We start from the raw sequence: 17722 nt of genomic DNA, 5'->3' as shown, positions 1-17722 counted from the left end.
CCCTCACAAATACATTCCTAAAAATATATCCTGAAACGTTTATCTCCACTAAAAATTATTATGACCTTACCAGCAGCATTGACCTTAGCAATTGATACATCTTGTTATCTAAAAAAGCAACATTGAGATTGCTACAATACAAAGTTCTGAGGAATTATGATCAATGTTGAATACTTTGTTTCTTAGGGAGATGGAGAAGACCCAAACGTAATTAAAAACCTCCTCCTCGACCCATACAAAAGAAGACCAACAAGAAAATCCTTATTGCCTACTTTGAATTGAGAACCTCATTATTGATTTTAATAATGCATTAATGTATAGATAAGGGGGCAACATTTTAGCAGTTTCTCATCCCCTCCAGGGAGCATTGCATCATGTTCCCGACTTTCTATATAAATGTAAAATGTCATATATGCGATTATATGCTTAATTTCCTTAATATTGATTTCTATTTTGCAACAAAGCAACAAACTTGATCTAAAGCAAAAGTTGGGTAAATTTTCCACCATGAAGCAAAGAAGAATACATCTATAATATTTAAATATGAGATATTACACAAGTGAAGCAAAGAAGAATACATCTATAATATTTAAATATGGGATATTATGCAAGTGTATGTATCATTATTAAGTAATATAGAACTTTTTGATTAAGCCCCAGATATTGAACCCACAGAGAAAACTGACAACATGCACTTTAAAAAACTATAAATTTTAGATAACAAAAATCCTACTGAGCAAAATATTCTTACTTAAACTTAAGATGCTATAATATGAATGAAAATTTAATTTTTTTTTGTAATTTTTGATAATTGAAAATAAAATAAGCAATTAATTAACTTAACTAAATATTTGCAAGATGAAGGCAATATAAGTAAAATATCTTTTTTCTTATCATGTATTTGACAAGTATAGAAATTATGTTGTGGAAATATTCTAAAATAAATAAAATATCTTTTTTCTTATCATGAATTAATGACAAGTATAGAAATTATGTTGTGGAAATATTTTAAATGTGTTAATATGAGCAATAATATTCTTTACCCTTAATAGAGATGTTATGAAGAACATTGACTAATCTATAGTTTGAATTGGCTTGAGGACTGGTTGTTATAAAGAACATTGACTAATCTATAGTTTGAATTGTCTTGAAGACTGGTTAGGTAGGAAAGATACTAAATCTCACTCTAGAGTTCCCTCTTCTCCCTCCACCCGAGGGCTAACATCTCGTATCAAAACCTAACATTATAAATCAAATTAGGGAATTTAGTCTGTCACTCTAAAATCCTCTAATTCTACACCCATGAAAGTGTATTTCTCTATTTATTTGCACTCCAACCCATGAACTACATTCTCATCCACGAAATCAATATGTGATACTTATCATTTGTTAACTGAGACAATACCATCTCAGATCTTACATGTTCTCACAACAGATATTAACATCTTAATTAACAAAATCAATAAGTAAATGAAGTACAAGGTTTCAAGTCAACACAACTTATTCCAACATGCACAACAGGTATTAACATCTTAATTAGCAAAATCAATAAGTAAATGAAGTACAAGATTTCAAGTCAACACAACTTATTCCAACATGGAAGTCTAATACTTCACACAACCTCCTTTCAACACTTATTCACTTATCATTTTAAGGAAAAAGATAAAGAAAAATACTCAGAATCCATGGAGAAAACACAACCACCCATGAGTTTAAAAGTAGAAATCATGCACACAAACAAGAAATCCAAATTAAAACCAAATGTAGTAAAAAAGATAAACACTTATCTCAAATTCTCTCCACCAAATTTCTTGAAGTTCCTTTAAATTCTCTTTCTTCACTCACAATACAAACTAAAACTCAAAATAAAATAAAAGTGGCTGGTGGCGGCGACGGCGATGGGCGACGGTTACTTGGATGGATGATGGCTATTGGTTGGGATTGACTGACTCTCCCTCCTTTGATGATCCAAGTCTTCTTAAATAAAAATCCAAAAGGTATTTTGGTTTCTTTTCAAAATGTGTTTCCATTCAATGAATATTCTAGAAGTTGCCTTCTTTCGAAAGTTAATTGAATGAATTTTCGTGTCCATGAGCCATTTCCCACATTTTTACCAAGGGTTGCTTCAAACACCTGTTAAAAAAATTATTTAAATTCAATGAATCATCAAATAACTACTTTTGGAGCTTAAGCGCGAGGTACTTGGCGCTTAGGCGCGGCAGTCCTGGGTGTTTGGGCGCCTCAGTTCATTTTTGCACCTTCTTCATTTTTGCTCCAAATTTATCCATTTTTCACTCCTTTTACCCTTTTTCATCCATTTGATTGCATATGAAAGAAAAAAACACAAATACATTTTATCAAAACGCAATATCTCAAAAATAGTTATAAAAATGTGTATAAAAAGCCTATATATTTTAGGAGTATCACATCACTAAATAAATTTAAAAGTACATCCAAGTGCTAAATTTATGTAGTTAATTATAATTAATTTATTTTAAGCCTTAGTAATTATAACTTAATTGCTTTAATCTTATTTTTAAGATTTCTAAGTCCAAGTCATCACCTGTATCTTCGGTAGACTTGTAAAGTTGTCAATAGAAATAAAGAAGTTTTAAATCTCATGCATGTTAAAAGCTGTCATTAAGGTATAAGACTTGGTTGAGTCCTTAGCTAATTTCACTCAGGATAAAGCTAAAAAAATTAATTAAAACCCATCAAAGATGCGGGAAATCCTAATAGGAGATCAACTTCAAAATTACTTTTCTTGCATCAATGAGGTAAAACTTATGGAGATTGAGCTAGAAGTCATTCAGCCTTGGTAGATATATATTTGTTAAATACTTAAAAAAATGGGAGAATGTCAGATGATGTAATTCCTACTATTTGATAATGAGTTATTTAAAAAAAAAGTTATGTATTATGTTTCAAAGAAGATGCACTTATGGCATCTTGGAAGAATTCCAATTGGGGAAAGGAAGTGGTCTTTTAGAAGAAAGAAACTTATCGAACAAAAAATTGAAAAAAATAATACTTTTGGATTATCTTAAGTAATGCTGAGAAACTCTTCAAAAAATGCATATAGTGCTAATAATTTGTACTATTGTAGCTCGAACTATATCATAGGCTTCTTATTCATTGTTTTTCAGAGGATGGGCTAATTTAGCTCTTTTCTCTTAACAAGTTGATAAAGAAATTTATTTTAGGGATGATTGGGTAGTTCATCAAATGATTTGAGATCAAAGGCTTTATAAAACCTACTACCAAGATTAATTGTGATTTCATTTGGACGAACAACATTTATCATTATAACTTGCACAATCATCATTGATAATGAGTTGAGAAATAAAAAAACTTGCTTGTAAACTAATTTTTTTATAAGTGGTATCATCATAGCAATATTTCTAGAAGGGTCGATTACTTCAGGACTGAAGTAGCATAAAGTCATTAAAACAGTTTTCCCAACTACTTCAACCTAAAGGACAATTAGACATATTTGTTCAAAGCTTTTAATCAAAGCAACTTGCCTATCAACTTTGCTTTAAAGTCTATTTACTCAAAGTCATCCAAATGGTTTGACGTGGTTATTCACTAGAGGTCAATCGATGAAAGTGAAATCAATCAACAATTTTACGTGACCTTACTCATATTCAAAAAATTATACATGTGTATTCAAGATTTATTAGAACCACAACTAGTGTATTTTTATATCAACGAGAGGTTTTCTATATTATGCTATATATTGTACTTTACAATTTTGTTTAAATGTAATCTTTCTCACAAAATAATATCGATGTCTGACATAGAAATAAGATGTTAGAGGGCAAGCCTATACTATATAATATTATCTCATGCTTTTACTTTTTGATAATAAGAAATCATATAGCTTTCTCTATACTTATTTATCTCTTCTTTCCTTGCAATCTTACTAGTAATTACCAAACATTAGTCATATATATATATATTTGGTTTCAAAAGTTTTCTTTTATTTTTGAGATTTTGATATATACTTATTTATCTCTTGGCTCCAAGCAATCTTATTAGTATATACTCATAGATAGCTTTAATTCAATAGTTTTCTTTTATTTTTTAGATTTTGATATCTTGAAGAGAATCAAACATCCCATGCAACCTATAAGTAGTGTTTCCTTTAAGAATTTACAAAATGAAGTTTGTCCTTAGGCTAATTAGTCAAGAGCATCAGCCCTAATCAAAACTCATTAGTTTGAAGGTTGGATTATGTATAGTTGCAAGTGATTTGTGCTTTGCATTAAACTTCCAAAAATTATCAGGAAACTAATAAATTACTTTTCAATTCTTTTTAAGAAGGCACGTTACTCTTTTTAAACTATTATTTTTTGCTTTTATTTTTTAGACATTTACATACATACAACCCAATTCTTATGTATTTAGATATCCAACACCTAAACTTTAATTATTACATTTATTTCATCCAAATATTTCATATCATATCACAAACACCGCAATTGTAACTTCTAAAAAGTGGAATTCATCTTCGCATGCATAGGGAATGTGGCACGTATGCAAAGATTGAAGTTCAGGTGTTAGATATGTAAATACGAAAGCATTGGACGGTACGTATGTAAACCTTCATTTATTTTAAAAATCTAATATCAAAAGACATAACATGAAGCTATTATATTTTTATTTAAGATTATAAATTTGTAATAATTTATGTAGATTTAGATATTTAGTTTTTAAATTTTAGGAAATTGTTTCATAATTTAATTTAAAATACAAACATAAATAAAAAAAGGGAAATTTACATATCTAGCACACGATTCTTATGTATTTACATATCTCACCTAAAGTTTCATATTTACATATACAACACTTTGGGATTTTAAACTATGCATATATAAAAAGATAAATTTCAATTATAAAAAATTGTAGTTGTGTTATTTTTATTGTGATATTAAATATTTGTGCTGTGTGTGTATATACAAAAGTTTAAATGTGAGATATGTAAGCACATCACAATTATGTGTAAATATAAATGCCCATATAGTAAAAAAAACTCTTATTGAAAAATACATTTTATTACCGGAATTAAAGAGATGTTATTAAGTGCATTTGGATATTTGGTTTGAGTTAAGAGGTGTTAGTTTTGGGATTCTTGTTTTAAATTGGTTTGACATGCAGGGAAGTGCATTTTTCTCCTCTTATTTATGACATGTATGCTGATGAAGTCTATTTTATTTGAAGAGGAGTTGTTATTTGAGCTCAATCGGTTTTCTTCTAAACCTCTCCCGTGCAGATTCTTAGTTTTCATTAATCATTATCCACAATATGTCGAAAAATTATTGCATACGGATACACCATAGATCATAGTGATCTACGGTGATGATGTATTTCGGTGGGTCCCACATTAATTTTTTTTTTAAATTTGATCGCATTCTCACCGTAGATCACCGTGATCAATGATGTAGATCGGACATTGGTCAGAGGTTATTTTTGGTTATGTCATCTTCGGGAACAATTATCATTTGTATTTTAATGAAGCTGTATCAAAAATCAATATCCACATTGACATCAAAATTCGTTGCGAAAAAAAAGGAAAACAAGACTAGCTGGCGTGAGATTTTTTATTTCGTTGTCAAACTTCCGCCAACGTGGGAGAAGATTGCAGTTGTAACCGATTCATCGTGAGGCAGCCACTCCGGAATAGTGATTCCCAAACCCCAGTCGCCTAACTAGCAGATATCGGGGTAGTTTAGGATTTTTCTTAGAAATTATTTGGTCTGTTCATTTGAAAAATCCGTTTTCTCTCTCTCTATATATTCTTGCCACCTCCGACCCTCGCACTATCTTCTCTCACGTTGTCCTCTTTACCCTGAACAGAAACGCCAATCCCAGATCCCTTTCTACTTTCGCCGGAGAAGAGCGCGATAAAGACATAGATTCACCTCCCTTCTCTCATTTCTCTTCCAGTCTTTCTCTGGTTACGTTGTCGTCTTTTCATTCATCTTGACTCTCTTTCTTTGAAGTTTGCTGGAGGGAACGGGGGATAGATTTTGGGTTGGTGGATGAGATGACATCGAGGGCCGTTAATTCGCGCCACGCACTCGAAGCCTGCACCCTCCAGCTGCACGCCTGGAAGCCGTTCCAGATCCAAGCCTTACCCGTCGATCCCCCCAATCCCTACTCCTTACGCTCTAAAAAACCTTGCCGCTCTGACCGATCGACTGCTCCGCCTCTCACAGCTGACGGGGTTGAGTTCTTTCGGCTGTCCCTTCTTGACGACCCTAATCCTCCAAGGGCCCGGGAGGAGAGGGAGTTCCGGTGGCTAGTTCCGCAGAAGAGGAGGCGGAGGGGTTCCCGATCGGTGTCTGGCAGGAGCAGCGATCGGAGCGGAATACGGCGGCGTGGTGGTTGTGGCGGCGCTTCGGCAGCGAACGCCACGTGTTCCGACTTCCCACCGGTGACCTATGGGACTGACTCCAGTGGTGAGCTATTTCTGAGCGTGGACGGGAGCTGGGGATCGGACGTTAGTGAGGCAAGGGTTTTGAGGAGGGAGGGAGCTGGCGGCGAAGGATCATCATTCGGATTGTATCCTGGTGGACTTGATTCGCAGGGTAATGAGTCAGGATATGGCAGCGAGACTGGATACAGAGGGGATGCTGAATTTGGGTATGGAGATGAGGTTGACGAGGAAGATGAAGATGGAAAACATCTGTTTTGGGGTGGAAGATTTGTTGGTATGGCTGTTTGTACTCTGTGGTTTGATTAAATGCATATTTTTTTTTGTTATATTTTGATGCAATTTGTGTGTTCATTTCTATTGGATCTTTTTTCTTTTTTAATTGCTGCATTACATAAATGTTTTCTTATTTTAGATATATTCTTCTGGAACAGCTGCACCATTCGTGCTTATCGGCATACGAGGCACCTCATACTTTTGCTAAAATGCATAAGACGAGCAGACCCAACTATATATTTAATGATTTAGTTACCGGAATTTGTCATAGTTATTTCTCTGTTTGGCTACTGTATGCTGTAATCATGATATTGAACTTTAATATAGCTTTGTTGTGCCATCCTTTGATTTTGCTATTAAATAATATTAATGCCTTTCGTTGACTTTCATTGCAACATTCTAGGAGCTCATAGTTTAGATTAGTTGAATTCAGAAGGATGACATGTTCAAGCCTAAAATCTAAAATCTTTTTGCAGTTCTGGTTTTAAAAGGCGCAGACCATCAAAACTAATAAGCACAATGTTACTTCTCATGTGCAACCAAACCAGCAGTAGCAATAGCATTAACTCTATTTCTTATTTGAGCTCCTGTTTATGAATCCTTCTTCATTTAGTCCTAGTAAATGCTAAGTTAAGTGCTAGGTCTAGTTTGTGCAAGTTTTCTTGCATAACTTCTAGTGTTGTTTTTATTTTCTACCTCCTTTAGCTTTGTTATAACACACAAATTTTTTATTTAGTTCCATCATTGGTTGATCTACATTCAAAGCTATTGGTTTAAATCAGTGAAATCACTAGTCTATCCTTTTCTGTTTTATCTTTATTGTTTGCTCCTTAATCTTTCTTATAAAATATTTTTTAGTACTATCTCTCAATCATCTTACTAATCTTATTTCTACAATGTGCAACTTGGTTATTTATGATTTCTATGAGGCTAGATACTTCGATGCATAATAGCTTAGCTGATTTAATTACAGTTTTGTAATTTTTTTTTTATTTTGTATTTATAAATTTCTCTTATACTACATTTGAGGCTAGTTTTAACTGTAGGAGCTCTGTCCTCATTTACATTCCATTATTTTATATTATAGATCCATAATACTTTTGTGTACACGCTTTTGTATCACTTGGCTTTGTAGCTATGTTAACTGATAGTGATTATCTTTACCTCTACCTAACAAAATTGTGCTATTCAATTGATTTTTTTCTTCTTAACCCAAGCACAACCACAATGTTGACTTAAAAAAAAAAAAAAGCTTATTTTGCATATGATAGTGCCATTAATGTAAAGTTGCATTTGAAGAAAGAAGTGTGTTCTCAAGCATGTAAGGTTACTTTTACCTAGAAGAGTAAAGATGCTTAGAGTATTGTTTATCTATGATCTGGCAATTTTGTGTTTGAAAATTGCTTTATTGTCTCGGTGAAAGGGAATGAAGTGAAAAAGAGATTATCATGAAACATATGATTTTCGAGATATGAATCTAAGGCTTGGTTATTTTTGCATTATGGCTTTGTTACCTTTAACAAAGTTGCAATAGCATAATTTTGAATTTTGTTAACATATTCAGTTCTATTAATGCATATCCGAGGTGTTAAATTTATTCTTCAAAAATATTTTTTGAATCTATGCAAACTTAATTTTATCCCTTTTACTTGCTAATGCTTTGACACTAATTTTATTATTAATTTTCTAATAAGCTTATTTTCTACTCTTCATTATACATGTTTGAATTATTTAAGTTTATTTAACATATTTTTAATAAATTTATTTTATCATTTCCTCTAAGGATTCAAAAGACGCGGGCTTTGGGCGGGGTGTTTTAGATGTTATGAGGTGAGGCGTAAGTCTTAAAAAGTTGGGCATAAGCTCCATAGTATATATATATATATATTAAGAGACAAAAATAAAAGACTTTCTTTCTAGTGCGACTACTACTGGTCACACAATTCCCTCCGCCAATTACAAGTTAATAACTAACCTTACACATTAAAATTAAAAAAGAAAATAATATCAAAAGCAATTGAAAGTTGTGGATTTACTGCAGCTATGGTGAAACTTACTGTAGCTAGAGTGAAATAATCGATTAATTCCTTATAAAACATTAAAACACCAGTGCAATTTGCTTACCAAATAATATCCAGTGAGGGAGAGATGAAGCAGACGCTGTGCGTGCGAGAGACAAAGGTACAGGATGATGGTCATGTTGTGTGGGACAGTTGAAGGAGGCGCTACGGGAGCAAGCAGTTGTGGGATCTTCTACTGGTCACGCTGCGTGCGAGAGATTGAGTAGACAACGCAGAGGAAAAGGCGTTTTGGTGCAGGATATTTTGTTGGTAATGCTATCTGCGAGATACGAAGCAAACAACCGTGGGATCATCTGCTGCGGGAGAAAGTGGTCGCGGGATTGCCTTATGCTGCGGGAGAGGCGCGTGAATCGGCTTGATTCGGGTATGTCTGAGAAATTAGGGTTTTTTTCTTGTTATTTAACTCAATAGTGGGGTGTATTCCCCCGTCGGGCATAAACTAAGGTCGTGGGCGTATAAGGCGCTTTGGTGCATAAGCCTCTGAGGTTTGCACCTCCCTTGTGGGCTTTGGGCTAATTGGCTCACGCCTCACCTAGTGGTGGCCCCAGGCGCACCCCATAAACGGGTTTTAAAATAGAGATTTTTTTCTAATATAATTATTCTTTCATTTCTTCTTTACATTCTGTCTCACATTCATCTTAATAATCTAATCTATGTTGCACTCAGCTTAGATGTCATTGGATTTTTTATAGTTCAACATTCAAATTAGTGCAACATCAATACTTTAATTGTAGTCTTATAAAATGCACATTTAAGTCTTCATGTATCTCTCTGCACAATACTCTCAAGCCACTTATCATTTTAATAAAAGTTAACTGAGCTTTAGAAGTTATGATCTCATATATTTTTATATCTTTTTAAAAATAGACTTAAGATTTTTAACCTATCAAACTTTGTGTATCATCTTATCTTCAAATAGTATTGCATGATTATTGCTAAAATTATAATCACTATGTATCATATACTTAGTTTTTGTTTGACTACTTCTAAGATCTTTGTATTATAATTATTTTCTTGTTATTTTAAATTTTCACTTAGTTTTTTGAATAAATCACTTTTTTTTAATTTTCATATTTATAAAAGCGTACACTTAGACATCCTGCTTTTGATATTCTTTGTACTCATCTTAATAGCCAACATGAAAAAGATGTGCATTCATTATTGATTCTTGATGTAAACTTAATAGTACATAAAACTCTTGGATTACTATAGAAATAAATTTTAATACTAGTCAGTGCTCCATTTTAGATGTTTTTAATAATACAACTTGATCTATTTGACCTAGATGAACTTGTATGTACATTAGTTTTTTTAATTCTCATGATTTCTCCGAGGTGTTGAGAAGTATAGGAGATCGAAATACCAAAAAAATCCATTTCATCTTGTATGGGCTAGACATGTCAAAAAAACTTTTTTCTCTTAAGATCATAATGAATTTTCTCCAATCACTGCTCCAATGAGTGCAATTTTGGAGGAAGACAATGATGATAAGGAAGCATGAGTTCAAGACAATAGTGAGGACTTAGTGGTGAAGTTGCCTAATATGGGGCTGTGTGGATTTAAGATGCTACTCTCAAATTTAAATTATTGGAGGAGGTAAAACTCAATGATCAAATCAATATCTAGGTTGAGAATAGTGAAGTTGAAGATGAAGTTTTTGGAGTATAGGAGGATAGTGGGTTTGAGTTTTTGGATTGAGTTCCATTCCCAGAAGAAGTTACTCATGATTTTGCTGGAATCGACGAGATTCCCTCGACTTCAAGAGAAGGCCCTTCAGTTAACTTAGCTTCAAAGTTGATTATTGCAGACAAAGGAAAGCGGAAGTTTCCCTTCTTCTACCTATTATGTGAACTCAAAGCAAAGTTTCAAGATGAAGAGGGCAAGTCAACTTTCAAGCGAGTAATAGTTGATGCCATAGTTGTTCCACTTCTTAAGGAAAAGAAAGCCTTTAATTTGGGGCTCGGTATCATTTCAGTGAGTCTATATACACACGCGTTATAGATGTCAACACGTGATCTATGTCTATGAAGAAGCATCTAGTGTTAACTTGCTATTTGAAATTTTCTTCTAACAGATGATCAGTAGATTATTTGAAACAAGTTATGCATTAATGAAAGAATTAGAGTACATTAGTAAAGGAAGGAGCATCTATGTGGTTCCATGAAAGAGATCCTGTTGATTTTTTTTTTCTTTTTTGTGTGCGTCGGACAAGCTGTAAAGAACTTTTATGAAGAGTTTGCCATGAAAGTTGATGCCAACTTGGATGAGATTTGATAATAATTCAAGAATGCCACAACGAATATTGTTAACTTTAGAATCACCTTTGATTGAGTCAGATGTGGCTCATTGTTAGTTGGTACACTTCACTTGTTTGAGAATGAGGTGGTTGAATTGAGAATTGAAAAATCATCTTTTAAGTTGATTTATTGAGTCCAAGGTGCTCATTGAGAAAATTTAGGGTTCATTTGAGGCGGATGAAGTTTTTTGTAAATGTGATTATAATACAATTATTGGAAAAATAACTTTTTTAAAAGTCTTGGTGTTTGTAGGTTTCAAATATATTTTTATTTTGAATTAAGTTGGTTACGACATTTTTATGATTCATTTTTTAGCATATCTAGTTCTAAATGACAGGTTCCTACCATAGAAATTTTTGAAAACATGGCTAGAAAATAATAACCAAACAAAAATGTGGCGACTGATTAAAAGTAAAGTAGTAAGAAAGTTGCGGCAAACAAAGCCTTTGGCTAAATTCATAGGAGGACTGTTGTGTTGCTTTGAAATTTTGAATTAGTTTGGAGAAAGCAACCTTGCTAGGAAGAATTTGACCGTCTTTTGTTGTATCACATTCTTTCAATAAAAAAATGAAGTTGATTGTGAAACAAACCATGATTCTTCTATGAATGCCGATAAAGATTTTTTGAGAATTAGAATGAGAATTTTGAATGTGAATCGTAGTACTTTGAAAGTTTTTTTTTTTTTTGTTGTTGTGAAGTCCTAATACTTATAAATTTGTAATTTTATTTGAGCTTATCTTTCTGATGTTGTCCCCGTTTATTTTGATATTCATGGAATGGCTTAAAAAACTTTTTTTTATTTTTGATCATCCTCTTTTATTCTAAGTCCTTCAAATGACTTTTCTTTCTAGCCAAGTAATAGAATGGTTATGATTAGGCTTAGTAGTAGAATAATATTGAATTGTATAAATATAATTGATGTTAACTTGAAGTCTTACTCGACCATTTTATCTGTTATGTATATTTTGGGCAAGTAATCTTGGTAGGCTTCACCTTACGTCAGATCTTTCATCTTCATTGGGATGATCATCTCTAAGACTTGAAACTTAGATGGGACTTATTGCCACTATAATTTGGATATCGTTGTAAATGGAGAATCCTTAATTAGTTAGAATATTGACATGTTCCTTGATTAGGCATCTTAGAAATAATGCTGAATGTTGAAGTAATTTATTTTTCAAATAGAATGTTTGCCAAATTGCCAAATAAAATGGTAATAGAATGATTATGAAGTCTGAGTTTGTTACTGTGAATACTAGATTGTTAGATATGTTACTGTATTATTTGGGTTCATCAGATTTTACTTTATCTTTGAATGAAACCCAAGTTTTAAGAGTTATAGCAATTTTGTTAAATTTAAACTGATTGACTCCTTGTGGGCTTTATCTCTTCTATATAGAGTAGTTTTGCCGATTTTAAAATTACCCTTAAGCTAAGGGCTCGTTTGGGGCAGCTTAAAACAGCGGGCGGCGTTTTCAAAACGCCACCGTGTTGTTTGTTTTTCGCGTTTCTATAGCGTTTCAAAAACCGCCGTTTCGGTTTTGTGAATGACGCCACCCGCGGGATGATCCCCGCGGGCCTCGTTCCTTGGCTGCGTTTACTACCGTATTACCCCGCTACCCTCGCCATAAGCATTCACGATCGAGCTCTGCCCTAGCCGCTCACTGCTTCTTCGTCAATACTTCGCTCACGTTCCTTCCTTCGCGATCGAGCGCCCAAGCCTCTCCCTGGTTCTTCGATATTCCTTCTCCTTCAGGTAAAAACTCATCTCCTTTTTTTTGTTTCTTCTTTTGCCGTGACACTTGCTGGCCTCTTAAACTAGAGAAATAAGAAGAACAACGAGCGACATAAATTGGATCCTGATCTTCTGCCGCCTACTCACGCCATGGCTATCGTGTCCCGCTTCTTCTCCATTGTCATCCTTGAATGCTTTTTAAGCTTTCAGGCCCACCACAAAAGCGGAAAAAGAAGGTTTGGCTTTTGCGAGGGAAGCTAGCCACACACACAAGGAAACAAGCTATGGTAAAACCAAAAGACAACAAGCAGAATCCTCTACTCATTAAGAGCTTCGTCAGAGCCTCTCATGTCTCTTTCCCAGAACCACCGAAGTGCTCTGTATGCCATAGACATGACGCCAAATCTGTCTCATACAGGACGCCGCATTATATTTTTTTGATGTTTTTCTCTGCTTTCCAATATGCTAACTGTGTGTGGATAAGCCTATTATTTTGTCATACATGGTAACTTTAGTTTAATTACTGTGTGTGGATGTGCATGCATACCACAAAGTTTATATGTATTTATATCTAACATCTAAACTTGGTTATTTTCACTTTCTTTATATTTTGTTTAAATCTTTGATTTGGGTTTGTGAAATTCTATTTTTAGAGGGTTATGATAAGTCATATGACCCAAGTGGTTCTTTTGGATTGCCCTTCTTATATGCTTTTCTACATACAAAAATTTGATTAAGCGTTCCTGACAAACAAGATCCCCATCATTATGGGTCTACTGCCTTCTTTTAATGGTAGATTATTCATCTATTTATGTTTACTTTGAATCATGAGTTTTTATTTTTATATAAACTTTGGTTGAATCTTTTTGATATATTTGTCAAATTCATTTTATTATTATGTTAGAAATTCATGTTTTCTTGATATTTACTCTTAAGTGGAGTGTATAACATTTTTTTTGTACTGTCATAAGTTGGTTTATTTGGTTCTCAACCGTCAAATGTGTAGTCGTTACAGTTCTGTTATAAACAAAAACACTACGCAGTGCCAAATTAGTCATTTACCAAAAAAAACTACAAATAAGCTGTTTACAAAACGCACAAACCACATAACTAAACAGCTTATCCAGAACAAGGACAGAATTGTCATTTATCCAAAATCAGTTGTTTTCCAAACACACAAACCAAACACTCAGCCAGCTTATCCGGATCTACTGCTCATCAGTATATTATCAGGATAAACTGCTTATCAACATAAACTGGATAAGCTGCAGTTGTCCTAAACAGACCCTAAGACTACTTCGGCTTATTGCTTAATTTAGTCCACCTGTTGTTTAACCGGTAGAGTATACATTCAAGATTCTTTTTTTTTAAATTATTTTGATCTATCTTATCAATATTTTGAGTTTCAAATTTAAAGTTAGGTCAATTTCAAACTAAAGTGAATGCTGATTCTAAAATTAAGCTTTTTAACAATTCCTTGAATATGGATCTTAGCATTTTGACTTCACAATAATTTATTACATTATTTTTTCCAATTTGATCAATTTATGAAAATGAGGAAACTTCCACAGGGCATTTTCCCTAGTATGGTTGAGTTATGAAATTATAATCAATCTGCACTATTAGGTTGAGCCTCCTGGGCGAGTTTTTTGAGTATATTTGATTTTCAAAGTTCAATGTTGTATAGCCCAAAAATGCTACCTCATCAAGCTGGAAGATTGTCGCCACCGCAAATGAGCTAGCAACCACGAATTTGCAGGGTCGACCACTTAAGCCAACCATACGAAGGACCACCTATGGCCGACCACCTCGCCAGCCGGCCGGTCACTTGCGCCGCTTCGGTCGGATGTCCACTTTCGCCACTCCCGCCGGACGTTTAGTTGCGCTGCTCCAGCTTGCCGTCCATTTGCGCCACTCCTGCCGGCCGTTCACTTGAGCTGCTCCGGCCGACCAACTCTTAAAAACAGAAGGTTTACATAAACGCCACCAAATTATGTCGGCCGCCCTCTCGCCTGCCACTTTGCCGACCGCCCGCCCGGCCGCCCGCCTATTGGCCAGCCACCTCCTCTCCTGCTGACCGTCCACCGGCCGACTGCCAATCAGGCCGACAACCTCTAAAATAGAAGATTTACTTAAATGCAATACAAACCTTGCCAACCATCCTCTGGCAGCCACCTCACCCACCTGCCAACTGCCCACCACCACCCCCCGACCGACCATCTACTGGTTGGCCGCCACAATGCTCCGACCGATCGCCAATCGGGCTGACCACCTCTTACATCGAAAATTTACTTACATACCACTCAATTCTTATAAATTGTTAAATGCAGCGCAAAAGGAGGTATTTTTATGCATACCACCCAATCCTTTGTCTTTACATAGCTAACACCTAAACTTTGATATAATATTTGCCACCCAGCCATTTGGGCCGACCACCCAACCCCGACGAATCCAACAACAAGAAAGAACTCCAAGAGGTCTGGTATGAGTAGGAAAAAGACTAAAGTATCCCTCACGAGCCCTTTTATAATAGGGGCATAAATGTAGTCTCCCTCTGCCACTTTTATTTCTTTATAAATAGAGGTCCCATTGGCATATAAAATGGGTCTCTTAGGCTCTCTCTCTTTCTCTCCCCCTCATGTATAATGTTTGCTCCCATTCTCTCTCACTTATAACCTAAACTTGTTGTAGATTAAAAGGGACTGCCGAGCCCAAGGACCACCCCACCTTGCCTCTGGGCAACCCTCTCTTTCTCCACATACGAATTCAACTCTATTCCTCGGGCACGGGTTGAGTGACAAATTTTAGTTCAACTTCTTAAACTGTGGGGTGAGCATGGTGCTTGGTGCGTGCTGCTAACTAGATGAAAGGCCTTCTGAGTTGGAGAAGGACCAAGACAGAGAAATAAGAATTCAAAACAAGAAATCAGAAGAATAAAGGGAAGCAGAAGATGGAGGCATAAAGTCATAAGACATAAAGTAGATGTGACAAGTCAAAATGTGAAAAGATATAAAACGAAAATGTGACAAGTTATAAAGTTAAGAAGAAAAGACAAATGAAAGAAAAGGAAAATGCATTCCATCTCACATTCCAAGGGAAAGAAAGGCCCATACATTGAAACAAAAAGAGATAATATCATTAAGGAAGAAAGGAAAAAAAAATGACAAAAAAGATAAATGGAGACAAACTAATGACAAATAAAAAAAAAAGAAAAAAAGATTAAAAAATATCTCTCTTCTCACTTGAGCCTCTCCCCTGGGAGAGCATTTCAAAAGAAAAATAAAAATACTCTCTCTCTAAGTCTCCCCTCCGGGTGAGCATGTAGACTCTCTCTAAGTATCTCTTGCAGGACGAGCATGTTCTCTCTATTGTTTTAAGTCTCTTCTCTAGAAGAGCTTTAAACAAGAAAATAAAAATAACTCTCCACACCTCCACTCTGGGATGAGCATTCCAAAGATCTACCTCTTGACTCGAGTTCTTCTCTAGGATGAGCAAACAAAACATTTTTCCCCCCTCAAGAAATCTTCAAAAACCCATTCTTGAAGCCCAAGTCGAAAGAAGCTATAGATGTGATTCTTTGCCTCGAAGCGACAAGATCCATATGGGTTACGGTGCCAATCTCCTCACTAGCAAGTTTTGATGGTTACCTCTGTGAAGGTAGCGACAATGTCGCCTAAGACCTGACGTAAGGTGAGACACGCCGGAGTCGATATTCCAACAATGGTAAGAGATTTGGGTATGAAGCAAGCTTGAGTAGTGGAAATTTATCTATCAAAAAATCTAAAAAGAAAGCTTGATCATACTCTCCAAAAATCTTGACACTGGTTGGTGATTATTTTTCCAAAAAACTTATTCACTAAAGGCTAGCAAGAGGACTGTTAAAAGTCCAAGTCAAACTGGAGGCTTATAAAATAATATTTTCTGCATTAATAAGTTTTTCATTCTTATCGCAGCTTCGCCCCCAAGAAGTTAAAACTCCGGGGCTTTTATTATTTATATCTGAAAAATGCCAACTTGCCGGGATAATCATCATAATAAGTTAGAACACAAAACTCAGTATTTTCTTTTACGCATGACGGTCCATACCTCGTTTATTTTGATAGGGAGGCTAATTTTTAATGTTCATTTATGACATAGCTACATGTTTTCATTACATTTGATCCTTGAAGGATTTTAGTTCTTACACTTCATCAAAACAAATTCCCTAAGGGCTCCCTGGAAATATCCTGCTTATCTCGATCGGATTGCTTCACCAGCCGACTTCTCCCTAAAATTGTTCTGTCTCTCGATTTTGGGCATTAAAATATATTAGCAATTTTTAATTAAATATTGAAATTTAGCTCATTTATAAATCCACCACCTTCCTACTCTGATTCATTAAAACTTAAACCAAATGTCAAACATTTGATAAAGTTTATAATTATATTTTTTGGCTTTTCTCATATTCCAATAAGTCGATTCTGTTCTTAAATTAAAATTTAAGTGCTTTTAAACATAATTATTACTTTATAAACACGTAATTTAAATTACATACCTTTTTGAAAATATTCCCCTCATCATTGCGATCCAACAAAATTATTTACTTTAAAAGATTTTAAAAAGAACGCAATGGAGAAAAGTGATTCAGGTGGCCGAGTGGGAGTAAGGCTTTGTTATTGTTGTAAAAGATTTTTAAAAAGCGTAAAGTAAAACAATGAGCAGGATGCTCATGTGCCTGTGCATCTGAAATCTTGTACAAGTTTCAGTTTTTGTATATTGTGCATGCACGCCAGAAATCGTGAAGTGTAAAATAGCCGATATGTATATATATATATGTATATATGTATGTATGTATATATGTATGTATGTATGTATGTATATATATATGTATGTATGTATATATATATGTATGTAT

General features: G+C 34.5%; 1 protein-coding gene across 1 annotated transcript in view; it reads left to right on the top strand.

Moving 5' to 3' along the window:
- Positions 1-5659: 5659 nt before the first annotated feature.
- The window catches only part of LOC110039322, a 17232-nt gene continuing 5169 nt past the window's right edge, over positions 5660-17722 (top strand). Inside the window, exon 1 of the mRNA XM_020744351.1 lies at positions 5660-6716. Within this exon, the coding sequence (XP_020600010.1) occupies positions 6050-6716 (667 nt within the window). The 5' untranslated portion in view covers positions 5660-6049. The remainder of the gene's footprint in view (positions 6717-17722) is intronic.

Source organism: Phalaenopsis equestris, unplaced genomic scaffold, assembly GCF_001263595.1.
Source record: "Phalaenopsis equestris unplaced genomic scaffold, ASM126359v1 Scaffold000002, whole genome shotgun sequence".
NCBI lineage: Eukaryota > Viridiplantae > Streptophyta > Magnoliopsida > Asparagales > Orchidaceae > Phalaenopsis > Phalaenopsis equestris.
The sequence above is the reverse complement of the archived record's forward strand: the minus strand, read 5'-3'. Positions and strand labels throughout refer to the sequence as shown.